The 27,035-nt window shown below is 46.3% G+C and overlaps 1 protein-coding gene across 1 annotated transcript in view; it reads left to right on the forward strand.

Annotated features, from left to right (window-relative positions):
- The window catches only part of CDH13 (cadherin 13), a 984,184-nt gene that overhangs the window by 871,566 nt on the left and 85,583 nt on the right, over window positions 1-27,035 (forward strand). The window contains exons 9-10 of the mRNA XM_033128954.1: window positions 17,788-17,970; window positions 22,932-23,185. Of these exons, the coding sequence (XP_032984845.1) occupies window positions 17,788-17,970; window positions 22,932-23,185 (437 nt within the window). The remainder of the gene's footprint in view (window positions 1-17,787; window positions 17,971-22,931; window positions 23,186-27,035) is intronic.

Consider the following 27,035-nt stretch of genomic DNA (forward strand, 5'->3'; position numbering starts at 1 on the left):
GGCCCACATTCTCCCGATTTCATTAACCTAACGCATCTTATTTCTACTAAGTAAACCCTAGGTGTTTGCATCATCCGATACAGATTTCCCTTCTGATCAGTAACGCCAAACAATTAACTATCTCATTTATTTTAATGGCTCTGTATCATGTTCCGTTCCATAGGCGGTCCACAGTTAGACCAATTCCCTATCGATGGACATGTTGGTGATTCCTGGTTTTCCCTTTTATGGGTATCACGGCAATAATAATGCTTGAATGTATATCTTTGTGCACATGTATAAAGGGTTTTGTAGGATAAACTCTCACGAGTGAAATGCCTGGTCCAAACCATATGAGCATTTTAAACTGCATTTTATAGCCCTTTTTCTAATATGATCTAAGTACTTTTAAATTACCTTTACCCTTTTCATCTCCTGAGATACATTGGCTTTTGCACTTGCACAGACTCCTAGCCAACAAAGGAGGAACGCCTGTCGCACTGCAAATGGGCTCGAACAGATACACAGAGGACAAGGTTTACGGTCTGGGGAAGCACCTGGCACTCGGCACAAAGCACAGGTGGAATTCTAGAACTGGGAAGGGGTTCACATCCGTAGCGGGGACCCTGGTGAAGTGGGATTCCAAGGGCCATACCGTTTGGATGGGGGCTAAGCTACTCTGTGCTCTGTGGGCGTGGACCTGAACCTGCAGCAGAAGACTGAGAGGAGCTGGGGAAGGTGAAGATGCAAAGGAACCAGCAGGAACAGATACAAAGGAGGCCTCATAGCTTACTGCTCATCTGGGCTCCAGCGGCTAATGATCGTGGGGAAAGGGCTGGATATTCTGGGCTCTTCTCTGTTTGGACCCCATCCTACAAGCTCTCACTCTTCAGCGTAACCCCATGCCTGAGCTTCCTTCTATGTCCCACCCACCCCTGGGCCTCTCCCCAATCCTCTGACCCCCCTAAGCTACACTGAATCAAATGGGCTACTGCATCAAATCAACCCCACACCTTCACACCTTCCGGTGTGGCCTCCCAGAAACCTCTGCAGGGCAGTCCCCTATTGGTAATGGACGTCACCTCCCCTTGCCCACACCATTCACTAGGGTACCTATTCTGACCCCCAGAAAAGGCAGATGCACAGAGCTTGATAGCCCCTGCCGGTGGCCTGTGGAGAGTGGTGCAGTTGGAGTGGGGGAGGGTATAGAAAGGGGCAGTGAAACCAGGAAGAGACGGCATCATTTCTTATAAATTCAGCACGGGGTTGCTGTGCTCGGACAATGGGGATAATAAATGAAGTTCAAGAACGCTCCCACCATCACAGGCAAGGAAAAGGGAGGCAAAAATTGAGTTGAGAATCTTTCAGCCACTCCTTCGAAAATGGATGGTGTCTCCTTTCCTGTTCTTTGACTACAGCCACGTAGCCTGGGGGAATGCTTGTCCCCGTGGGGGAAGGCTTGGCGCTGTGCAGATTGGGACACTAAAGGGTGAGAGAGGGCATGATGCATTCTCCCTGTACCCCTGGGAATGTAGGACCATCTGTGGAAGCTGCCAATGGAGGGCAACACACCAACTCGAGCCTCAGGCCCACCTGCACGTGAATCCTGTCTCTGCACTTCCTGTCTCTGCCTCCCTGGGCAAGCGACTGGACTTCTCTATGCCTCAGTTTCCTCACCTGTTAAGTCGGAGCTCATAACAGGACCTACCTCACTGTGTGAGCAAACAGCCCGGTACATGACATCGAGGCCACGTGCAAATGTTCGCTTTTATTATTATTGTTCCACTAATCATCATTTTGCTTCTACTAGACTGCAGAGCATGGGTTTCTTCAGAAAAGAGGCATATTTACACCCTATTATTTGAGTTTGCGCAGTGCAGCCAAATCCCCATCCTCCAGCCTATTCTAGCAATTCTGGGGCCATGAAACCCCTCTGTTGGCCTCTTTTCTAGCTGCTTCTTATATCAGAGGCCACACCCACCTGTGCCTTTACCTCCTAAGGAACCCTTGAGCTCCCTGCCCCCGGGAATCATTTTCTCTTCTTCCCTGGAGGTCTGTACTTAGGCCTCCTCTCTTCCTTGGGGCTTGAATTACAGGAACCTTCCACCCACACCCTAACTGCAGAAAGTGTCAGGTTGCACACAGGAGAGAAGGAAGCTTTCCTTTCTGTTTGCGTCTTCCTCTTTCACTCGTGCTACCATAGCAATGACACTACTAGATGTTGACCACTTTGAAAGCACTCCCTTCCTGATAAAGGTGCATGTGTGCAAGTGCACATGCATGAGTGTGTGTGCACTTGTGTGTGTGCGCACGTGTGTGTGTTGCATCAAGTTACTTGTAAGTGTCCCTGAAACCTCATAGTCAAAGGACTCTGTTTTCATTCAGAAGTTGCTATTGCTGACAAAGTAATGGATTTTTTTTTCATGTTCCGAGATAGCTAGAATGTGTATCCCCAGGAACCGGCCATCTTTTCCTCTTCAGCAGTCATAACACCTGTGACATGGTAAGGGTAAGTGTTCTCCGGTGGAGGGCATTACAAAGTACTCTTTCACGTGCGCGTCTATGGGGAGCCCTGCAGCCAAATAGGTAGAGATTTTGTTCCGGTGTCCCCGTTGGCCGCGTGGCCTGACTTGGGCAGAGACAGCCACAATCCCAGTCACGGTCCCTGTTACAATTCCCTTGCTGTGGGCAGCCCCCCTGAGATGTGCTATAAACACAACTTCACATAAGGTAACTGGAGCCTAGGGACTCCAAATTTTGGTTGGATCCTTGATACACAACCTCTCCTTGAATATTCCCTCAGAGGGCTTTGGATTCGGGATTTTGTAAAGGCAACAAAAAGATGAGTTAAGGGGAACCAAACCCACACCTTGGAAGGATCGATGTGGGGTGATGCAACAGACCATCCGTCATGCAAACATTTAGCTGATAAAGGTCTGGCTGTATGTTCTTGGAGTCACGTGTGGATTTTTCATACATGGTCACCCCAAGAGTAGAAAAGCCCTTCCAGGACTGGGAGAGAGCCTCCCATATGGACTTCTTTGGAGACTTTTAAGGGTCATTTTTATTTTATCCAACTTTGCCGAATGAACTGATTTTAGAAACTGTCGCACAAAGATTGGACGTCATGGTAGTTCATGTGGAGGCGATGCCTAGGGCCCAGGACCTGCCAGCATCCTTTCCTGGTGGTGTCAGGGGTCCCTGCCCCCTCCTCCCAGGGCTTCAGGGCTTAGTCACAGAATGCTCAATTTCTCCATCTGCGGTGGCTCAACATGGTTAGTTAGACTGGAAGCTTCAGCCACTGGGTTTCCATTGATATGGAAATGTTCGTTCTCAGTTTCTACTAGCACAGGCTCCTGGGAATGCTAAAAATGCTGGAACACAGCTCTTGATTTGCCCAGATTTTCTTATCTAAGAAAAAGCAAAATCAAACCCTTAAAGCTCTCTTTCTCCCCATCTTTATTTTCTTATTTATCTCTCCTTTCTCTTTCTCCCGTCTGCTTCTCTCTTCTCCCCCTTTCTCTGTCGCTCTAACGTTTCCATTTATGTGTCTATGTCTATCTCTGACTTCTTTCCCTGCACTCCCCTCCTTCACCCTCCCTCCAGCTCTCTCTTTTTCTATATATACCTGTTTATTTCTACGTGTATCTCTCGCCTCGCTTTCCTCTCTCCTCTCCTCCCCCTTCAGCTTCTCTCCGACTCCCGCACTCCGTTGCTAGCCCGCAATCCCCACTGTCACCAGGGAGGGAAAAATCTAGCCGAAAGACTTAAGCAGTTGACTTAAAATTCCTTAGCTCTGTGAGAGTTCCTGTTTTTCATATTCAAATTACAGCCTCCTCACCCCGAGGTCCCTCCTTGGTCCTTCCCTCCCACAGGTGTGGCAGCCCAGGTTAAAGTAACCACATGCTGTCTTCCCTGTGATGTGTGGGTTTCATTAAAAGCCTCTTTGGCACATGTTCAATAGACCGGATCAAGATTCGTGAACAGTATGTTTTCTCCTGTAATTACATCTCGACCATGACCAATTATATTGTTCCTTGATTGCAAATAAATTTACAATGCTTATTTTTATGCTCCCTAGCCCTCATAACAACTTTCAGTATATTTAATACTCTTTCATCACACAATAGGAGGTGAGGAAATACAGGCCCCTCTTGTGAAGGGAGTGAGAGAGCCTTACAGTGGAGGGTTGCTTTTCCTTTGTTGTGCGTGTTTTGTTTTGTGTTTTCACTGGAGCGTTTTGAACACATTTATAGACTTGAGAGAGAAGTCCATAGGCAGGCACGAGGGCGCGCCGGACAGGAGTTGAGGAGTAGAAGGGAGGGGACCCCATTGCGCAGGAGGGAGCCATTCCCCTTCAGCCAGAGGACAGACTGTGACAGGCACCCTGGGTTCTTGAGATCTCCCCCGGGATGGAAATCAAGCGAGATCACCACAAGAAGGTCCAGGCAAGAGGCGAAGGTTGAGTAAGCTGGTGCACAAGAGAACCAACACGGATGATGGAAGATTCGTTTCCGGTGCCCTTCGAGAGAAGCTGGGGCGGGTTTGAAAGGGAGCTAGGCGGGGTAAACACTACGTCTAGGCATGTAAGGGCGGAGGTTTCTGTCGCCCGTCTCATGAGCATGGTAAATCTCCTCCCGTGGGCGTGACGTTTCAGTATTTGAATTAGGCAATGTTCACCTTAGAGACACGCTTGGGCCTCACTGCCCTTGTGCGGTGATAGGGCCCCTTCCTTGTTGCGGGTATGCTGATCTTTGTAGTTTGCCCCCCAAGGCTCCTTGATGCCCATGGGTGGTACCCAAGGGCGGGTATTCTTGGACAACTTCTCAGGCTCCAGCAGCTGACGTTTCTGACTAACTCAATGGTAGGAAATTGCCCTCCTGTCTCAAGACAAGACCAGGAGAGGGTGCGGCAGGGTTCCAACTTAGGGAGCAGGATGCCAAGGGCACTTGCATTCCTGGTCTCTCTGCCCCTCAGGGTCAAGTGGCAATGTGAGCGCTGGGAGCAGACCGAAGGGGTCAAGAGCAGCCTTCTCCAACTTGACATGCCCCCAAATCACCTGGGATCTGATCCAAGGGTCTAGGGCACGGCCCCACATTCTGCATTTCTGACTACTGATACCCACGCAACTGGCCCCAAAACCACACTCTGAGTCGCAAGGGGTCAGAGAACTGGGAGGAAAAATTATTGCAGACAAGAATTCTTCACTGCCAAATAAGCTTGAGTCCAAACACAGTTCTAACTGGGCCACATGGAAAATGTCCCGTTCTGATTTTCGGAGGCCCACTGAGAAAGCCCTGTGGGTGACAGGGCGGCCTCCTTTCAAGCCCCTCTTCCTTGAAGGGGTGGTAGAGCTAGACCCCGGCTGCGAACCCGAGTGTGTTTGTTGCACCTGAGTCTACTGGGCACACACCGGCATGAAATGTGTTTATTGAAAAATGAGACGTGGGCAAATGTCAGGAAGAATGGAAAGCAAGAAAGACTACCTTTCTTTTATACAAGAAATTATCAGTGGCTAATTCAAAAACTGTAGTCGTGAAAACTACATCAGTAATTTTCATAATAATTATAGTCTTCTGTTTTACCCTTGAATGTTTTTCTGGCAACGTCTGATTCAATTACTCCAGAAACTGTTATTATGCTATTTCAGTGTTTTCCTATGAGACTTGAGTCTAGGACCAACTTATTGATAAATCTTGTCCTGAGGGAACTTGTGAGCTGCTGTTTACAGGCAGCTACATGTAGTGAGCCCCTGACCTGGTTTAGCTAAATTAGTCTTTCTCACCCAGAGAGGATTTTACACACACACACACACACAGGCGGCCGGGACATCTGGCAATGTCTGGACACATTTTCTACTGTTACGACTTGGGTGGTGCTACTGGTATCTAGTAGGTAGAGGCCAGGGATGCTGATCAACATCTTAGAGTGCGCAGGGCAGCCCCTACCCAACAAATCACTGTCCAACCCAAAATGTCAATAGTGTTGAGGTTGAGAAACCCTAAGTTAGATTAAAAATGCAATCAGGGAATGAAAAAACATTAGTCAAGACACTTCTTTTTTTTTTTTTTTTTTTTTTTAAAGATTTTATTGGGGAAGTGGAACAGGACTTTATTGGGGAACAGTGTGTACTTCCAGGACTTTTTTCCAAATCAAGTTGTTGTCCTTTCGATCTTAGTTGTGGAGGGTGCCGTTCAGCTTCAAGTTGTTGTCCTTTCAGTCTTAGTTGTGGAGGGCGCAGCTCAGCTCCAGGTCCAGTTGCCGTTGCTAGTTGCAGGGGGCACAGCCCACCATCCCTTGCGGGAGTCGAGGAGTTGAACTGGCAATCTTGTGGTTGAGAGCCCACTGGCCCATGTGGGAATCGAACCAGCAGCCTTCGGAGTTATGAGCACGGAGCTCCAACCGCCTAAGCCACCGGGCCCGGCCGGTCAAGACACTTCTTATCATAAGTGACACCAACTCTACGTGAGCAGTTTAGACAACAAAGTAACTTTTTATTGGCAGAAATATTATTTAGCGAGAAACTAGGCTACTACAACAAAAAGACTTCCCCAGAAGAGCAAACTTGATTTCTTTGGCTATATTCCTTATAATATGTGCACTGTGGCAAACTTCATTTATTTGTTCATTTTTGTCTGCGTTCATTATAACAGTGTGCATATATTGCTTATTATGTGTCAGGCATTCATCAAAGCATTTATGAATATGCTCACTTAATCATCACAATAGTCCTATGAGGGTAGGTGCTATTATTCTCATTTTGCAGATGAGAACATCAAGAACAGAGAGGTTAAGTGACTGGCTCATGGTCACACAGGCAATAAATGATAGAGCTTGATGTAGTGACAAACATGTTTGTCTTTTTCAATGTGAAAGAGTACCATTGGGGCACCTCTCTCCCCACATAGACTTCTGTTGTATTACTCCACCCTGAGAATAATTTTCCTAATCCACCCCCCACCCCCCGTTGATTCTGATCCCCAAGGGAATGATTCTCATCCATCTCTTCTCACTGTGGGACTTGGATGTTCTCAGAAATTCTATTAGCCACCTCTGGAAAGAAACATGTGGATGTGCTTATGGGAATCACAGTTGGGCCAGTGGTGTCTATTTGAAACAGGAATCAATGGTACATACACACATGACGTATTCAGAGCAATTTCTTCTAAGGCATTTGGGATTTAAATATAAATTAGAAGCTGTAAGTCAAGTCCATGTATGAATTTGTACAAATCCCTTGTAATGAAAGTAGAAGGTTTCTCTTGTCCTTATTTGTACTGGGATGTTAGCTTCAGGAGCCTCACCAACTGTGTCAATTTTCCCACAGCTCAGGAGATTAAAGATGTACTTTCTCTAGTTAGAAAGGAGGCCAGTGTGTTCTCCATGAGCTCCAGGGGGTTCTGTCTCATTTCTGCATTAACCTGTGCAATACCCCCAAGCAAATTGGGGAAAAGGAGGCTGTTCCAAGTGGGTTAGTCAAGACTTCAAAAGAGACAAGGCTCTCGTAGGTCTCCCTCCTTCCATGTCCCTCCTGCCATGCAAAGAGAGAATCCTCATTCTCAAATATTGCCTTTCCTCACGTGAGAGGCAGGAGGCAGTAAGTTCTGGGAGGCGGCAAGTAATACACAGCCTCCTGTGTTTGAAAAGTGCAGCCCAGGTGCTCCATGCATGTTGATGAGTGACTGAAATCTACACCGCCTCAGACACCGAGTCACCACGTGACCCGCCAATTCCACTCCTACCTACCTACCCAAGAAAATGAAAACGTAAGTCCACGCAAAAACTTGTACATGAACGTTCATAGCGGCACTATGCACAATAGCTAAAAAGTGGTAACAACCCACATGCTGATCCATGGATAAATGGATAAAGTGTGATCTATCCATACAATGGAATATTCTTCCGCCTTAAAAAGGAACAAAATCCTGACACACGCTACAGCATGGATGAGCCTTGAAAACAAGTGAAAGAAGCCAGACACTAAAGACCCCATATCGTGTGATTCCATTTATATGAAATATTCAGAAGAGTAAATCCTTAGAGACAGAGGGTAGATTAGTGGTTGTCAGGGACTGAGGGGGATAGAGGACTGGACGACTGCTTCATGGGGGTGGGGTCTATTTTTGAGGTGATGGAAAGGATGACCTCCAGGAGAGAGCCCTGTGATTTCATTGTTAAATGTATTCCATTAGCCTACTTAGCAACCCCGTAACTCCTTGAGCACAGAACGGTAAGAATTTTCAAGGTTCCCCACCGGTAGCATTCTTCGGCCCCACCAACACCAGGTCTTCACCTGTTAAAGCCCAAGACAAGGTAGAATAGATCACGATCTTTTTAATGTTTCATCATAAACACTAGGAGGGGACTTTAGCAGTCATCACAAGCAATTGTTCTCAGCCCTGGTTGTTTCTTAGAATTATCCGAGAGAGTTTTTAGAAATACAAATGCCTGGACCCCACCCAAGAAAAATCTCTGAATGTGGGACCCCAGGTCATTAGTAGTTTTCGAAGGTTTTTAAGTGATTCTAACGTGTAGGCAGCATGAAGAACTTGGGCTCTAGCCTGATACTCTGTGTCTCAGGTAAGCGAACTGGGACTCAGAAAAGGTACAGAATTCACCAGGAATGTACCCATGAGTTTGAGTTAGATCAGAACTGGCCCCATGTCATCGAATTTCCTGCTCCTGTACATGTGCAGAATCGCATAAACCAAGTTCCAAAGTCATTAGAGCAAACCATGCTATTGTTCCTTTAAAAAAAAAAAACAAAAGCCATTTTTTCATCCAGATTCAACTGCTCGTGGTATGTGTATCTCTCCAGAAAATCTCTTTGCTTCTGAAAATTAAACTCTTTCCAATTACCTCGTCGATGTACAGATGTGTTTTGCCTTTTCTTTTATTTTTTAAAGAGAGAAACTCAACTGAAGAAGAGATGCTAACGTAAGATAAAATCAAGTGCCCATGCCTCGTATTCAGAGGAAAAAGAATGCAGGCATATTTTCTCCTTGGTTTTTACTTTTCTCTCACCATCAAATGTAATATTTATTTCCTCAGTCCCTAAGGCAGTGATTTTCAAACTTCTTTTTAGCAGCAAAACTCTGAGGCAGGAAATCTAATATACTAAACAGATAAAATCTAATTAACAGATTCCTCAGGCAGTTAAATCTTTCTTGTTTAGAGGGAAATCCCTGGTGCATTGGGGAGACCTCATACCATCATTACTCAGACACCCTTCGCTCCCAGGAACATAGTTTGAGCATCCCTGCCAGCTGCATTGTAGTCCTGTCAGTCTTTGCTGGCCGACATTTTGTTTTGTAGAGGAAAAGACATGGGTTGGCATTTGAGCCTCTTCTTCCCGGAAACGGATCTTTTTACTTTTGCAAATGTATGTGTGTGCATCTGGCAGATTTGAGGAGTTTCGCTCAGCAAGGTCGTGCAGAGGAGGAAGTCCAGTGATTAGAATGTGCAGTGGTGGGTCCCCAGAGAGACAGAACTTGGCCAGCATCTTCCTCAAAGGCCACGTACCCAGCACCTCCCATGTGTCTGCAGCCAACACATGGAAACCACCCCCCAACCCCTCCCCGGAAAATGAACCAACACTGAAAGGCGTGCACTGAGAGGGAAGGTGGACAGTTCCTTATTGGCTCAGCCCCTGCATCTGTAGAGCCAGGAAGTTAGGTGACACTCGGTCTTTCTTCTTGTTGGAACATGACCCGTGGATGGCAGCCCTCCAGGTACAAAATTCTCCTTCCAGCCCAGGGCTTCCCTGGTGGTGGTGGTGGGGTGGGCGTGAGGGTCACATGGGCCACCCCTGGATCGAGAACGACACTGCCAGGATGCCGGTGAAACTAGGAGCGTGCTCTTCACTCAGGAGTATGTTTCTCTGCGGTGAAACTGCTATCCCTTATTCTTGTGGAACGATTTCTACTCTTGGTTTTGTGTTTCTTCACCTGTTTAGTAAGGGTGGGTGGCTTAAAACATCGAACAGGGAAGTTTATTCACTGGAGAAGTCTAATAGGCCCCTCTATAACTGTCCTTTACCACGGCCGGTAGGTGCTCACTCTCTTTCCATAATAGAGACAACACGCAAATACTTTTAGCAAAGCACCTGGCGCAAAAGAAAAAACACAACAGCTGTCAGTGGGAGAAGTGAATGTTAGTCGGATCAAAAAGGAACTTTCAAGAAGGAACTTTAATTATGTTTTCTTAAAGAGTCTTTATATTTTTTAGATGCATACGGACATATTTACAGATGCCATGGCATGTCTGGGATTTGCTCCAAATACTAGAGAAATGAGTAAGATGTGGGTGTGTAGGTGAAACACAGTGGGGACATGAGTTGAGGACCTCTGAAGCCTGATGATGGGCATACGAGGTTCATTATTCTGTCTGCTTTTTTAATGATTTTTTTTAATTTATTGGGGTGACAATTGTTAGTAAAATTACATAGATTTCAGGCATACAATGTTTGAAATTTTCCATAGCAAGATGTAAAAGAGAACAAGGACACTGTACTTGAGGATACATCTATGGAACCCAAATCATCCTGGAAAGGACCACATTTACTTGCTGAAAATGGCAGGCAACCACCTGAGTTGCTTTCCCCAGAACTTCATTAGTTGCACGGAGTAGAAAGCCATTCAAGACGGCAGGAATGGACATGAGGTTGTTGCAGGCACAGGGCATCCTACAGACAGGAAGCACAGGGGACCTTGTGGGACTGGGAGCAGGACTGGGGGAACCAGTCAGAGATCAGGGACACTTTCTAGTCTGTCTTTTGTCTTTGAGTGCCCCAAGCTCTCTCTTCATGGTTTGTCTTTCGGTGTCTCCATTCTTTTGCTTGTCTACATGCATCGCATTTATCTGATCATTCACCAGTGTCCAAATAGCCATCCCATGTTCAACTACTCAGGCACTTTGAGTTTAAGGATCCTTCACCCTCTGGTTATAGCCTCTCTTTCTCTCAGTTCAGATTCTTAGAGAAATCATATAGGTGTTCTTTTTTTTTAATTAAAGTTTATTGAAGTGACAATTGTTAGCAAAGTTACATAGATTTCAGGTGTGCAATTCTGTACATCATCTGTGTATCACATTGTGTGTTCTCCACCCAGAGTCAGGGGGAGGGGGATGGTAGATGAGGGTAAACGGGATCAAATATGATTGTTCTTGGAGCAGCCAATGGATTGGTTACCTGGGAGTCAGGTGCCACCTCTGGGTCCAGTCACCTCTGGCCAAGGAAGCTGGGATCACGTGATACAAAATGACCTAGTAATACTCTGTTCAGCAGCAGCTGGGGAAGGCCATAATGCCCTCAAAATGTTTTATAGGTTATGCAGGTGCCCTGAACGACATGGACGCTCAACCTTTAAGGATCTTTTGAAAAAGAAAACTCTCAGGCACCACTGAGAAATTCTATCATGTCTGCTATTTGAACCAAAATGGAGTTCACTTTCCTTTTTCTCAGTGAGAATAGAGATCTGGTCACAATTATCATTGTGAGTCTCTCAGATGCATGTGCACTGTCACCTTCCCCCCTTGGGTTTTTATCCTCTAGGCAAAATGATCCCAAATTTAATGTCCACTTACAGTGCTCTCGCTTTATGAAAGATCTGATGTTGGGCATTTGAGAGATTCACAGATGCAGTCCCCACTCTCCGGGAGCTTACAGTTGGGAGGTGCACGCCCAGGCTTTCTCTGCTTGAAAGGGCAGGGACATCTCCGCTCACAGTTGCTGCAAGCCCTAGCTCTAGCATTGATTGATTTCTTCACTTTGTGACTTGTCTCCCATGGGTACAGAAAATCAAAGCTTTGATACCACTCCCATCTTCAGTGAGAATAAAGCACTTAGAAAATTTTCACGCGATGGACAAAGAGTAAACAATGCTCACCAATGTCTGAGGCCATGATGGTCTGGTGGGTTCCTGAATGTTCTCCTCCCATCTTGGTGCTGTAGTCACCTTGGAGCCTAGCTATGCATGTCCTACCAGGGTGTGGCTGGGAAAGGACTCAGGAGGTCCCAGGGGTCTTGAGAACTGGCTGAGGAACAAACTGGTTCTCAGTGAAGCAACTCCAGAGTTCCTTACTGGGCTCTGTTACTAAGCTCTTCTTAGGCACAAGGGCTTCTTTAAGATACCGAATGAACTTTATTTAGAACTCTGTACGTATTGAAATTTTTATTTAAACATTATATATGTTATATTATATACTCTTTACATATATAATTGCATTTTATGTATTTTTAAATACTTTATATTATATTACATGTAATTTACATATAAATTACACATAAACATTAAGTGTACGCTAAATAAAAATGTTCTCCTGTTTTCTTCTAAAAGCTTTATCGTTTTACCATTCACATTTTGTGTATGGTGTGAGGTAGGGGTCAAGATTCATTATTTTCTCCACATGGATATCCAATTGACCCAGCACCATTTATTGAAACAACCATTAGCTGGAAACTAAATTATGTCCAAATATATAAGCATCCATAATTGACCACAGGTGCAGCCTTGGATGTACGACAGTGGAGAAATGATAGAAAACAAATTGTCTGGATATATCATAGGTGGACAAAACATATAAAGAAAGGGGTTGACTGGGAGGGAATGTGTCGGGCTACAAAGCTATAAGCCCAACAGGGGAGGGGAGGGAGTAGTGTCCCTCTCATTTACTGCTGTCTTTTCTGTGCCTGGTACAGGCCTGAAATGCAATAGATACTTAATGCATATTTATTAAAATGAGGTTTTGCATCTTTCTGTCCTCTGATCATCTTAATCGTAGATAGAAGGAAGCCAGAGGTCTACTACAGCTATCCCTTCTGAATGTGGGTGCTCTGGGTTCACATCAAGTGTCTTGTCAGTGAAGACCCTTTTGTTAGAGCAAGATGAGAATAAGTTTTAAGTATGTGAGTGTTAGGTATACATAAGTGAAAAGGAAAGATCTCCTTTTACACTGATCCAGAGAAATAACTGCATATATAACCACACTACAAGGCACACTATTGAGAACAGAAAGAATCATGGTGGGTTTGAACCATATTCTCCTATTTATTTCTAAGAATCTCATGTAATACAGAATGAAATCCATCTTCATCATCACTAATAAATACATATTTCTTACTCTATGCCAGACAATGTGCCAAGATCCTTTAATGCCAGAAAGAGTGCCAAAGTCCTTAAATGTATTATTTATGTTTATATCAATCATAGTTTCTGCCTACTAGGCTGTCGGCAAGAAATTAGGTTTTTCCAAAAACCTGTATCCTTTATGTAAATATAGACTCAGAAAACAGTTTGCAAGTTAACTTTCTGATGATCTCTCCCTCACCCTTTTATCAATTTATCTTTACAAAACTTTTGGGAACTCATCTTTTTCCCCCCCTTCTTCCAGTATTCAAGCTTGCATAACGTGCAGTCCCTTAAGTCACCCACTGTCACTTCTTCTCCACCTGTGGCTTTCTAGCCAGCTAATCATTATTTCCATCTTCAAGGTTGACCTTAACCTAGAGACCAACTCTTTGCTCTGTGAGAAAGTCCATTCATTCTTCGTGGAGGAAGCACGTTCATGCTGGGTGTATCATAAAACGCAAGTCCCTCTTTACCCTGGTGATGGATGAGCTTGGTGGCACGTCCAGGCAGGCTCTTCAGAAATGTCCATCACGAAACTCAGCCCACCTTGTCAAAGAACAATGAAATCACTCCGTTCTGGATTTTGAGGAGAGAGCTAGTGAGCCTCAGTATGTCCCAAGCCAATGGCCCGTACTGGGTGTGCAAAAAGGCGTTTTGCATCTAGTAGTTGATTTGCCACACAGTTTAACAGAAAAGTAACTTTATCTATTTTTTCTAATTAAAGGAAGTAATGTTACAATCAATATTTTCTCCTTCTCTGGTGTGTTAAATTAATGTCTGTCTATTGTTTTTAAATCACAAAGTGAGCATTGCTGTAGAAATACAAAATGGTACTATTTCATTTTAATCTATTTAATTTTCCATTCTTGAATTACATAATGGGGTTAAAACATTGAATAGAATTAATAGAATGAGTATTTAATTAAGCAATAATGAGTTTCTAAATGGATGCTCCAGGAAACTGGCTTTATAGTTTATGCAAGAATCAGATAATGGTCTTAACAAAGACCATAATAATTGTGTGGAATGTTTTCTATATTTAAAGTGTTTCTTTTTTTTTCTAAATTCTCTCAGGAATAGATTTAAACATAATCCAATTCCTTGATTAGACTCCACTTTGCTTTTGAAGTGAATTCCAAAGGCCTTTCCGTGGCCGCCGAGGCCCCGCATGATCTGACGCGATGCCCCTCTGGGGTCCAACAGCAAACAGTTCTCCCCAGGCTTCCTCTGCACGCCAGCCACAACCACCTTCCCTCGGTGCCACACATGCACCACGCTCCCTCTGCCACTGGCCTTGGAATCTGCTGTTCCCGATGCCAGGAATGCACTCTCACTTTCAGCCCACGAACTCCTCCTCTTCTTTCGGCTCCCAGGGAATTCTTCCCTAATGCTCCTCCCCAGACTGGGTCAGTTACCCACTCTCTCACACAACCCCACACGTACACACTAGCTACAGACTCTCCAAGAGCTGTGTTATTTCTTTCCTTGCACTTAACACCTTTTTATAATTATACATATACCTTGTCTGTGTTTTGTTGTTGTTGTTTTGTTTGTTTGTTTCTTTAACCAGTATATCCCTAGAACTTAATACTATATCATACCTGGTACACAGAAGGCACTCACCAAATATTTGTTGACTGGCTGGCTGGCTGGCTGGCTGGAAGATGGATGGATGGATGGTTGGATGGATGGATGGATGGTAAATGTTGCTGTGGACACATTATTACATATAAGGACATATTAGGGCCACAATTCACACATTGAGAATTCCTAGAACAATACCACCTTCTCATTCCACTTGGATTCATTTGCTCACACACTGGAAAATGTATTCCATGCCAGCCTCTTTTGTAGGTGCTGCAGATATAATAAAAGTGTCTTGGGAGAAGCTGCATCGGCTTGTCTCACATAGATGTGGTCTAAATATTAATTTTACAAATTCATTAATTCACTCACTCATTTATCTACCCATCAGATTTTCATGCATCTAGCACTGTGCTACGTACTGGGGATCAGGACTAAATCATCCATCAGGTGCCATAGGCACAGTGCCTAGGATCCTAAAATCAATTTAAAAAAATTTTTTAGGGTCAAAGAAAATTTTAATGTTTTCCTCACATCAGGGAAAAAAATGAATTTTTTAAAAGCCCATAAAAACATATTACTGTAGGGGAGACAACGAAGGTAAAATTGCCTGAGGTCCACAAAAGTAATAAGGCAGCCCTGCTGGAGATGTCCTAGAGAACAAGGGAGATCAGTCCATCCCTACCTTTCTGGAATATTCCAGGAGGTGGCAGGTTCAGCATCAGTCAGTGAGCCCGTCCTTCTTAGTTTCACTCCCGCATGGCTTTATCCCTCCTCACTTCCTCCCTGTCGTCGCCTTTGATGCCAGGTCCCACTTCCTATATTTAAGACCATTCATTCAACAAATATCTGCTGAGTCCCTTCTATGTACCTAGCATTGTGTGAGGTGCTAGACATAAGGCTGTGAACAAGATAGATGCACATAGAGCCTCCAGTTTCCTCAAATCTTGATCTGTTTGTATGGCATCTTCATCTCCACAACGTGACACTCCTCTGCTTTGACAAAGCAATGCCTCACCTAGATATTGGGTATAACAATTTCTACCTGCTGGTTTCCAGCATCCTCTGGTCTTAGCACTCCTGATGCCCAAGTAATCGTCCACCTGGCATTCTAAGTAAGATACAGGTGTCAGAAGAGCCACGAGGACAGGTTCTGAGCTGAGGGCTGCTGTGATCGGTAGGGACAGAGAACTAGTCCTCTGACTCTGGACCACAGCAGGGGGTGAAGGACTAGCACAAGCCATGGGGCTCGTGAGTGGACTTGAGAAAGAGAACTTACTGAAAGCAGAGATTACTGGAATCCAGGAAACTTGGATCTGACCTTTGGTTCACTAAACAACTTGGGACAAAAACTCTTCCTTCCTTCCCTCTCTGTGCCTATATCTTCATCTGCATTCTGAGAGGATTAGATAACACGTGAGCCACCATGTCCCGCTCCTGGACACATGGCAGAGAACAGTAGTTGGTTACAGCCCTCTATCCTGCTGAGCCCAGATGCACTGCAGACCCCTCAACACTGAGCTCAGGTGGCCTCAGCAACACACACGACTCCCTCTTTCATTGACAGCTCCTTGCCATCCTTGAACTTGGACTCAATCATGCTTCTCACCCCAAACTGCATATGAGAATTGTCTGGACAGGTTAAGAAACTAGTGAATCCCAGGCCTTACCCCCAGACCAACTGAATTGGAAGAGGGCCCTGGTTGGTTGGTTGGTTTGTTTTCTTTTTTTAACAGTGTTTTTTCTTAAAGCCCCCGAAGAGATTCTAATGTGCAGACATGGCTGAGAACCACCAGTCTGGATTTCCAGCTTGGAATTCTGTGACTTTTGTGAGAAGGAGGGGAAGATACAAGATAGGACTTAATTAAACAAGAATCAGAGGAATTAGGCCAAAATTCATTGTCTCCTTAGAGCTGTGTCTATGTGACAGTATCCTCTAGGTCCCTCCTCACTCCAGCTACTTTCCATCTACGTGCATGTTCTCAGAGTTTCCCAGGGTCCCTTTTATGGAAGGAAAACAACTCACAGGTTTGCTGAGGTGTGATAGACAAATTAGTTCCTGTCCCCTTTCCACCCCCCAAGGCATCAAGATTAGGCTTATGATTAATGATTTGCAAGTCAATTAATCAGCCACTGCTTTTGAAACCTCATTTCTCAAATTACTTCTCTTTGAACACAAGGGCTTTTTGACATCGTCTTACTTGTCTCTAGATTCACTTTCCTGCTAATGAAATTCTAAGGTATTTCTTTTTGTTGTCAGCTTATTGGTATTACTTGTTTGTAAAATATTTGCAAATGGATTACTATTCACCTGTACTGTGTCAGAGGTAAGCACCAAAACAATACTTTATGCTTCCAGCTCAAAGGAATGTGCTAATGATAGCTTGTGAAATTCTCTATCTATAGGAAGGACCATTTTTCATTTATTGATTTATTTTCACCACACCTACTTGTAACAAGTATTTGAGATGTATTACAATAAAGACACAGGTACAACAAGCCTCCAAATAATTGATTTACGTGTTTCCGTAGTAAATGGTTTTTTTAAAGTCACACTAGTTGTGAGCAAGGGGTGGGAAGGATGAAATTGGCTTTCTTCATTGGAGAAGATGGTACAATCGAGCAGAGGCTCTGGAGTCAAACACGGGGGTTCCGACTCCAGTCCCTTCACTGATGAGCCACGGTGCTCTGGTTATCTGGTTACCTTATTGTTTAGGGTAGGTGAGGCTGCAAGAACATATGGAAGTAAAAATGTGTAAAGGCTCAACTCAGCAGAAGTTTATTTTCCATTTATCAATAGTTCAAGCAGGTGTTCCCGACCACTAAACTGCTGTCCTCCAGGTGGTGACTCAGGGACCCAAGCCCCTTCCCCCTGGGGCTCCACCTTCCCCTGGTTGTCTGCAATCAAGCAGACTGGAGAAGGACACAGAGAAGAGGCACTGCTGTTCTCCATCATAACTTCCTGTGTTGTTATTTATTATTAAAGGAGATGATATGGGTGATATTCCCAATACCAGCCATATGGTTAAGAGTCCTATGAATGGTCTTTGCTATGTGTTTTCAAAATAGTGATAGTAACCATCTGCTTTGTTTGCAGTTTCAGGCTACAGTTGAGGAAGGAGCCATGGGCGTTATTGTCAATTTGACAGTGGAAGATAAGGACGATCCCACCACAGGCGCGTGGAGGGCTGCCTACACCATCATCAACGGAAACCCAGGGCAGAGCTTTGAAATCCACACCAACCCTCAGACCAATGAGGGGATGCTTTCCGTCGTCAAGGTAAGGGCGCTTCCAACGCTCCCTTCCTCCGGGCGTGAGCACCGAGGGCCCATGGCCTCACTACGTGGGGAAGGCCCAGGATAAGTCAGCCCCAGTCTCTCCTGGAATTAAAAAAAAAAAAAAGGCTCAGAATTTAAGGGTGTACTTCTATCCCACAGCATAAAACCAACCTGTTTTATAGGTTCCAGAAAACTCAAAAACTCAAACTTATGTTTAACCTTAAAAAAAAAAACAAAAAAAACAAAAAAAAAAAACCTTAATTTTAAATGAGATTCTCTATATTTGATAATGAATTATCAAAGATATGCAAAAATGGGGTATGTGAAGGTTTTTTTTTAAAGATCTGTGCTCAAAATGGGTATTATTACAGTTCTTCTTAATCTTTCGTAGCAGAGTCTCAGTTATTCTCTTAAAAACAGGAGATAATTACACCTTCAGGCTAATTCTTGGTGTGAAAGCTCCTGTGAGCATGGCTGCCCAGCAGCTGACCCTCTCTGGCTGCAGGTGGAACCAGGGGGAAATGTGATAATGAATGTCAAGCCCTAGGCTCCTGCCAGGGCTCCAGAAAGGCCGGATGGGAGGGCAGTGGCTGCAGAACGTGCCATGCTGGTAGTCTCAGTGTCCTAGAAGTGATTTTCACACACTTCCCCTCTTTCTGGGAAGTTCAGGGAGAACTGCCAGACCAGGATGTTCACTGAAACAGTTTCTTTCCTGGTGGGTGAAGGCATTTGCCCTAAAAATCGGGAGTAATCATATTTATAGTAATTGTAGCCATGGACAAAACAGAAACATTGCTACCTACTCCGTGTGTGCCCATGTCAAGATACCTGACTATGTTTTCTGTGCCTCAGTTTCCTCATCTGTACAATGCGTGTGATAATACCACCTACCTCTTGGAGCTGTTGTGAGGAATTCCTGAGCTAATATATCAAACGTTTAGAACAGTGGTGGGCACTTACTTAGAGCCTGTGTGAATTGCCTGAAGCAGCTGTAACAAATGACCACAAATTTGGTGGCTTAAAACAACACAGATTGATTCTCTTACACACTGGGAGTCCACAGTCCAAAATCAGTTTCACAGAGCTCCAGTTGCAGGGCCGGTTCCTTCTGGAGACTCTCGGGGAGAACGTTCCAGCTTTCGGAGCTGCCTGCGTTGCATCCCTTGGCTCATGGCCGCTACGTCCATCCTCCAAGCCAGCTGAGCAGCATCTTCATATCTCTCTCTGACTCTGACCCTCTGCTTCCATTGGCTCACCAAATTCTTCCTGTGACGTTCCCGTCTCCCTCTTTTAAGGACCTTTGTGATGACCTTGGTCCCACCTGGACAACCTGGGATCATCTCCCCATCTCATGGTCCTCAATCACATCTGCAAAGTCCCTTTGCCATATAAGGTGACATATTCCCAAGTTCCAGGAATTAGAATGTGGACATATTGGGGGGGTTGTTATTATTCAGCCAAGCACGGGGCCCTATAAACAACTACACCGACAAAGTTCCGCGACACCCCGGGTGACAGGAGATCAGGAAATGCTTCCGGCTCGCTCCAGAGCCTGAGGGCTCTGGGTTTCTCCCAGGCCCTGCCCTGTTCAGTGTCTCCTCGGAAGTGAACCTCAAAGGTTTGCCTGCGAAGAGCAGCCCCTGGGTCTTCCGAGTTCATCTCCCCTAATAACACAGGCAACAGCGGAGTTATTCGCAGACCCTGACCCCGCCCTCCTGCACCCACCCCTGCAGTTTCGAAACTGTGAAAGTCATAAAATAACAGCCACTGGCTGCCCTCCGTGGCTAGCCCTGTTATCTATCAAAGCCGTCAGGCAGTTTTCCAGACCCGCCCTGGAAGACAAAGCCTGGGTAAATATCCATCCCCATGATGAACCCTAGAAGAGGACAGTTCTCCCAGCCTGGACTTGTGTTTGCTGCAGCTTGAAGGAAATTAAATACAAGCAAAATGAGACTCGAGAAGGAGTGTTTGCCTCACCCCACATTCCCACTTTGGCCCATCATGCTGTGAGTCTGAAATGTTAGCATATAGGAGAATGCTAGCTACAATGCAGGTTGCCAGGCCTGCCCCACACCTGCTGAGTCGGAACAGGAGGGAGAGGTGCTCCAGGTGATGCTGGTCACAGAGCATAGCCTGTGGACCAGCACTGCTGTAGCATGAAGAGTTTCTGCACACTCCTGGGGAGGAGGTGCCCACAGAGCCTGGGGCTCTGCCTGCGCTTCTCTTCTCCTAGTGAGTGGACTTCCTGTGCTTCAGAGTTGGGATGCAGATTCCCCGTTGCTTCAGCTGCCTGCCACATGAATCCCTACGCAGGGCCTTGAGCTCTCCCTGCTTTTCAGCTCCCCGGGGTCCGAGCTCAGGACGGCCTCCTAGAGGCAGGCCTGGCCATGCTCCCCGTGCTCTCCACTTTGCCAGCACCCAGTGCATTCGTGCGGAATGCTTTCAGCTGCAAACAGCAGAATGCCAGGCTGATAGTGGCTTAAATAATAAAAAGAATTGAATGATCTCCATAATTAAACGACGGTAGCCCAGTCTAGGATTGGCTGGCAACCTAAGGTGTCAGAGAGCCAATAGGGGGCACCATAGATGCTTCTGGCTTTTTCCTCAGGGACATAAAATGGCTGCCAAAGCCCCACACATCACAAGGCGGGAAGCAAGGCGGCAGCCAGGTGACAGAGAGAGAGAGAGAGAAAGAGAGAAGAGAGGGAGAGTTCTTGTGTACCCCTCCCCTCTCATCAAAGAAGAAAATATCTTTTTCATGGGTTCCCCAGACAATTTCCCATGATATGTCATTTACCAGATGACACATGCCCCTTCAAGGAAGACTGGAAAATCTAAATCTGGCCACAGTAAGAGGTGGGCAAGGCAGAAGCGGGTGGGCGTGGCCCTGGGGCAGCCAGTTAGCAGTCAGTGTACTGAAGAACTAGCAGAAGTCCCAGGATTGTGTGCTTTCTGGGAAGTTTTGCCTCCCTGCAGGACCGGTTCCCAATGAGCACCTGTTTGCTCTTTAAAACCTCTGGTCAGAAACACCCTTAGTCACTTTGTAAATCTATTCTGAAATGTGAAAAAGTCACTCTTTTGCTGAACATAATCCACCCTTCATCTTAAGTCTCTTTTGTCCTAGAGGCGAAGACAGCATCGAGAAAGCAGGCATCCTTGATCCCCAAACCTGTCACAGGCTTAAAAATCACTATCGGATCACTTCCAAATCCTCCCTCTTCAGGACAACAAACCCCAGCTCCTTTACCCTTCCCATGTGGGCCAGCTTTTCCAGGCTTTCAATCCTCCAAGACAGTGGTCCACACCCTTTCCTGACACTTGATGAAATAGTAATTGAATTGTAACTCTAACTTTATTGGAGGTATTTTCAATTTCCTCCTATCCCTGACACAGAGACCCTGCGCCAGACAAATCACATTAATAAGGTCATATGCCTGGGACAACAGATGGCTTCTTAGTCCAACATGACCCAGGGCAGGCCTCGGGAGGGACAGGGAGTAGAGACCCACGATGCACCAGCTCCCGGTGGACAGGACCAGGGCATCGTACAACTGGAACTATTACCCCCAGTGTTGTGCAAATGGAAACAAACATTAGAGAGATTCTGCTCTCCAGAAAAGGCCAGGCTCCTGCTGTGTGACTCTCTCTTGCCTTCTCTCCCCCCACCCCGTCTTGGTAATATTTTTCACATCTTGATCCCTTTGAAGCTAGTCTTATGCTAAGGGAACGTCAGCCTGGGAACAGACCTGAAAAACCAGGCAGGAGGGCAGTGGCTCTCCCAGCTATTTCAATCCCACATTCTTCTTCCTCATCCTCTTAACAGCTTGCTATTATATCAGAGTCTAGCTAAATCTCTGTGTAAGATGTGCAACATATATCGTCTCCCCTAATCTTTACAACAATCCTTTGCACTGCGACCTTATTGATGGAAATGCTGAGCCTCTGGAAGGTGCGATGACGAGCCTGTGGTCCTATAGGTCCTATAGTTACTAGGATTTGACTCTGACCCCTCTCGTACGTGGGAGGGAAGATGGTGCTTTCGCCTATTAAATGCGTTACCTCCCAGCATGAATAAAGCTGCCCTAGGTGGGGCGGAGGGCCGGGGCCCAGTCAGCCTCACATGTAGAAGCACCACGTGTTATGACAGGCAGTTGATTGTCTCATTGGGTTTGCTCATTGGCCTTGAGGGTGGGACATCCCACCCTTGTGTTGGACTGTCCCACACATGGCTATGTGTCTGATGTCACTAACTCGGTCCAGTGTATTTCCAGAGAGGCCCAGAGTCATAATGACAGTTGAGAATGAGCCCGACACATTTTCAAATGCCCTCAGGTGAAAAAGGGCCCAGCGACTTAACCCCATGTGTCTCAGCCCCTCGAATCCTGTTCCCTGCATGACACTCCACTGGAAAATGCACACCTGTGCCAGGAGATCCTCTAAGTGTTGTAGAGAGCCCAGCCTTTAGACCTCATGGTGGGTGAGGGGGAAACATTAACAGTGGAACCTGGGTTTGCCTTTCCCATGCTCCCATGGTAACAGAGGCAGGGTTACCCGGAAGCGGACGAAGCTCCCGGGAGGCTTCAGTGTTTCTCATCCACGCAAGCCTCCGCGAGTGTCGGAGTTGTGGAGTTCCAGGTTCCAGGTTCCAGATGGGAAGCCTTTTCATGTCAGCCTCGCCAGTGAGTCACTTACAGAGACCTTAGAAGGGAGGCCCCCCCCAGATCACTGAGGTTCGTGGAATGTGTTGTCATTCATTTCTTTCTCAATCTAAAAAAATTAACAACTTTCACACCTAAGTATGTATCTGTGTGTTTCATATTCTTTTTTTAAAGAAAAACCCCAAATTGCATAAAACTTAGCCCACAAGCCTGGCTCCATCCCTGGACGTCCATCGCTGCTCATGCAATGTCTGAGGGGCTCTGTGGCAGACACACACGCTGAGCCTCCCTTTCTGCTTTCCAGCCTCTGGACTATGAGATTTCTGCCTTTCACACCCTGCTGATCAAAGTGGAAAACGAGGACCCACTAGTACCCGATGTCTCCTATGGCCCCAGCTCCACGGCCACCGTCCACATCACCGTCCTGGATGTCAACGAGGGTCCGGTTTTCTACCCCGACCCCATGATGGTGACCAGGCAGGAGGACATCTCTGTGGGCAGCGTGTTGTTGACAGTGAACGCCACGGACCCGGATACCCTGCAACATCAAACCATCAGGTGGGTGAGCGGCTCCGTAACCACAGACGGGGCAGGGGGAAGGGCAGGCACGGATTGCTTTCCTTTTCCAGTTGCAAGAGTTGGTTGGCAGGAGCAAGCGACCATTAGATTAAATTTGTGAATGATCTGGGCGAGTTGAAGGTACGCGTCACAATGGAGAGCTGGCGGCTGATGGCACCAGGGCACTGGGCTTGCTAAGGTGGGGACACTGCCTTTGCACCTGATTCCCGGCAGCAGACCAGTCCTGGAGGAGAGTGGCTTCAGGGCTTTCTTTGTTCCCAGATGACCAGAGGGGTCTGCCAGCACCAAGCACGGTCCCCAAAGGGAGAGAGAAAGGAGCCACCATATATGGCCTCCCACATCTCAGACACTTGATTGGTACCGCAACTTTATTAGAAAAGTGTTGGCTAACTCCATGGACAGATAAGGGTCTTATGAACAGAGATGTTCAGTAACTTACTCAAGGCTGCCCAGCTTAGTAACAAAGGAATAAGGATGGAAGCAAGACAATCTGCAAAGGTCATACTCTCTGCTATGTGCTATGGACTCTGAACTGTCAGAACGGGAAGGGGCAGACATTGCCTGGTATTTAGAAATGGACCGTTGGGATTGGGTTTCTGACTGATAAATGGCAAGCCGAAAGAAGTCTTTAAAATTTTTGTCTTCCTTTCTTTAGCTCTGTCCAGTGCTGAGAAAGAAAGTATTTTCGTAAAGAGGTTAGATTAAGTGATCATTATCCACGGTGCATCTAATGCTAGCAAAAACAAGGTGCCCTTGTTGGTACGCTGCTCCCTGATAAACCATCGGCGTACGGGTCCAAATGTGCGCTTATCTCCGCAAAAGAAAGTTATTAATCTTTCTCTTCCAAAATCTAATCTTCTTCTCATCGAAGGTACAGATAATCAAGTGTTAGACACACTTTTAATAAACATGTGTCTTAGTTTCCTGATTTGAAACACCTGACAATGTGCCACAGTCTGCACATCAGCCCCTTTCCCGTGGAGCAAGCTGGCAGAAAAACAGTGGAATTTGTGTTCAATCCCAAACGGTGATTTATTTTTACAACAAAACTTGCTGAAATGCCAGATGAACTAGATAACGGTGCGAAATAATACCACATCCTATAATAATGTGAATCTGAAATAGCCAATCTTTGTCTTTCCATTTCTCCTTTCTTTTTTTTTTCTTTTTTCTTTTTTTGTTTTATTTTGTTTTGTTTTGTTTTCCTTTTCCAGCTTGGTACCTGGCCAAGGAAACATGCAATTTAAACATCAAAGAGAAAGCTTTCCTTGAGTACTTAGGTGGGGAAACCTGTAGTTTAACAAACTGTATGGCAGTTGGACAAATTTTGGGTGTCTTTAGGGGAGCTGAACTGTCATTTTTGACTTCTACAATAGGAGGTGGAAGAGGGAGAAAATGACTTTCAATGGAGTTAATATTGCTAAACCTGAGACTCAGCCATTACTGCATGACTTGGGATCCTGCCAGGCACGAAAGGGTTAATGTGATGGGGGAAAAGGCAGATGCAAGTGTCTGGGACTAGATGTCCCACTAAGATGGGACAGACTGCGGGAGAGGTGGGTCTGTCGGGGTTGTTTGTTTAAGATCAGCTCTGGCTGACTTAGGCAAAGGAAGGAGTTTGTTGGATGAGTCTACAGATAGCTTATAGAAGAATATGTTTAGAATCCAGCCCGAGATTGCACAGGAAATAGGACATGGGTGAATCTCGAGGTAACGGAACTAACAGCCGGTACGTCAGGGTCTCACAGGAGAAGGAACCACCTCTGGCCCTTTTCCATTCTGTGTCACTTGGCCCTGGGGGGAGTCTGCTTTGCCTGAGCTCGAGTCACGAGCCCGTTGACATTCAACAGAGATGATGTTCCCAGATGTGGCTGGCTGCTCACCACAGTGGGCAGCCGATCGAGACGGGGGAAGGAAATGGTGTCTGGCAATGCAGTGTGGTGCTAGCGACAGGCCCCAGAAAGCAGGCCCAGCAAACTGAGTCAGGGGGCGGGATTCCAGCCTGGAGGGGTGGGGTGACCGGTGAGAGCCAAGACACTGAGGGATTTGAGCCACGGAGAACAAAGACCCAGTTAACTGCAACTGGGGTACAAGGGTTCCCCATTTTAGCACAGGTGGCACGTCAGTGGCGCCCACTGTGTGAGAAAATGTGAGAGAAACAATCTGTACATTACCTGAGGTGAGACATGTGATAAAAAGCAGGAATGTAGAAAGCTCTGAAGAGCTTCATGTTTCTACAGTTGGTCTCTGCAGGGGTGACCCTCAGGTGCAAGTTGCCAGAACCCATCTGAGAGTGACTTATAAAAGTCTATGGGGACTAGGGCATCCAGTGGGAGAATTCAGGTGCTCAGGATATATTCCTTCTCCGCCTCTCGGCTCCGCTCTCCCCTGGGGTGGGTTTATCCTCAGCCACATCGGGATGGCTGTGGAGGGATGAGACAGCCCACGACACAGGTCTCAGCAGCAGAAAGAGATCCTTCCCAATCAGTAGTACCAAGGGCCAGGTCTGGGTCTCTCTGAGCCCCCTGGGACACACACTTGTCTCTGAACCAAACAACACAGCAAGAGGGTGGAATGTGCCCGCGGGCTAGCCCTGGTACGTGAGCCCACCTTCCACCCAGCCTCTAACCAGGACAACCTGGAGGGGTGGTTTTCCATAGGAATACAGGAGGCTCTCTCTAGAAGATGGGAATGGATGCTAAGTCATCAGGAACCCCCGAGAGTCCCTGTGACCAAGTTCAATTTTGTGAATGCCTTCTTAAACTATAGTTGAATATTCGTCTGCAGATGGTATGCCTAAGAGTTCTAGCATTTAGGAGTTGGTCTGACTGAGCAGTGTCTGGACAAAGCCCTTTTCCAGCCTTGAAGCAAAGTAAATACGTGTGTTGGGGGTACGGAGCACACATTTCTCTTCCTGGCCTGACTCCTCAGACACATTCCTTCCTACTGGGATGCAGACTTTTCCAGCAGTGACCCTTTTTCAACTTGGCACTGACTGGACCTCCCCTCCTTTCCCTCTCTCCTCCCCTCCCCTCCCCCCTCCCCCTCCTGGTGCTGGTTCTGAGCTCATCAAAGACAGGGATAACATCACTGACAGGCTGAGCTATTTACTGTTACAGGAACTCTCCTGGGAAAAAAGGCTCAGCCCGTTAATTATTTGCAGCCTTTGATCCTGTACACTGAGAAGCGCTGTCCCTGGGGGAGCTGTGTGTGCAGAGGGTGAGCAAGGCTCCAGGGAGGGGCCAGGCTCGGATGCAGTTTTCTAATCATCCGAGCTTGGCTCCCCAGAATTCTCAGAAAGACCTGGTGGCCTTGTGAGTGGTGTTGTTATTGTTGCTGTATTAATAATTATTCGGGGAGCAAGCATTGAAAGAGGAACTGTATACTGAGGACTCTTATTGTTGTCTCAAGGAGAGCTGTGAGTTTAGTTGGCAGAGACACATACAAAAAGATGCTGTCCCAGCCATCTTCCCCTACAGGGCTTGACTACCCGCAGTGGCACTGCATTGGGCTCCAGGATCATGCGGGTTATTGGGAGTGTCCCTGTGTGTGTGTGTGTGTTTCTGTGTGTCCACAAGTCTTCCTCTCTGTGTCTCCCTCTGTTTGTGCCTGCTTCTCGGGATATAGCCTTTGTTCTCCATTTCTTCTGTCTCCTTCTCTGTATCTGTCTCCCTCTACCCTTTCTCCCTCCGGCTCTGTCTCTATTGGCATCTTCCCCTCCTTCTATGTCCACCTTTCTTTCTGTCTCTTGGCCATCTGTTCTTCTCTGTCTCTGTCTTGTTCTGTCTTCCTCTCTCCCTTTCTCGCCTTCCCTCCTCCCAAACCTCTC

Source organism: Rhinolophus ferrumequinum, chromosome 15 (genome assembly GCF_004115265.2).
Source record: "Rhinolophus ferrumequinum isolate MPI-CBG mRhiFer1 chromosome 15, mRhiFer1_v1.p, whole genome shotgun sequence".
Lineage (NCBI taxonomy): Eukaryota > Metazoa > Chordata > Mammalia > Chiroptera > Rhinolophidae > Rhinolophus > Rhinolophus ferrumequinum.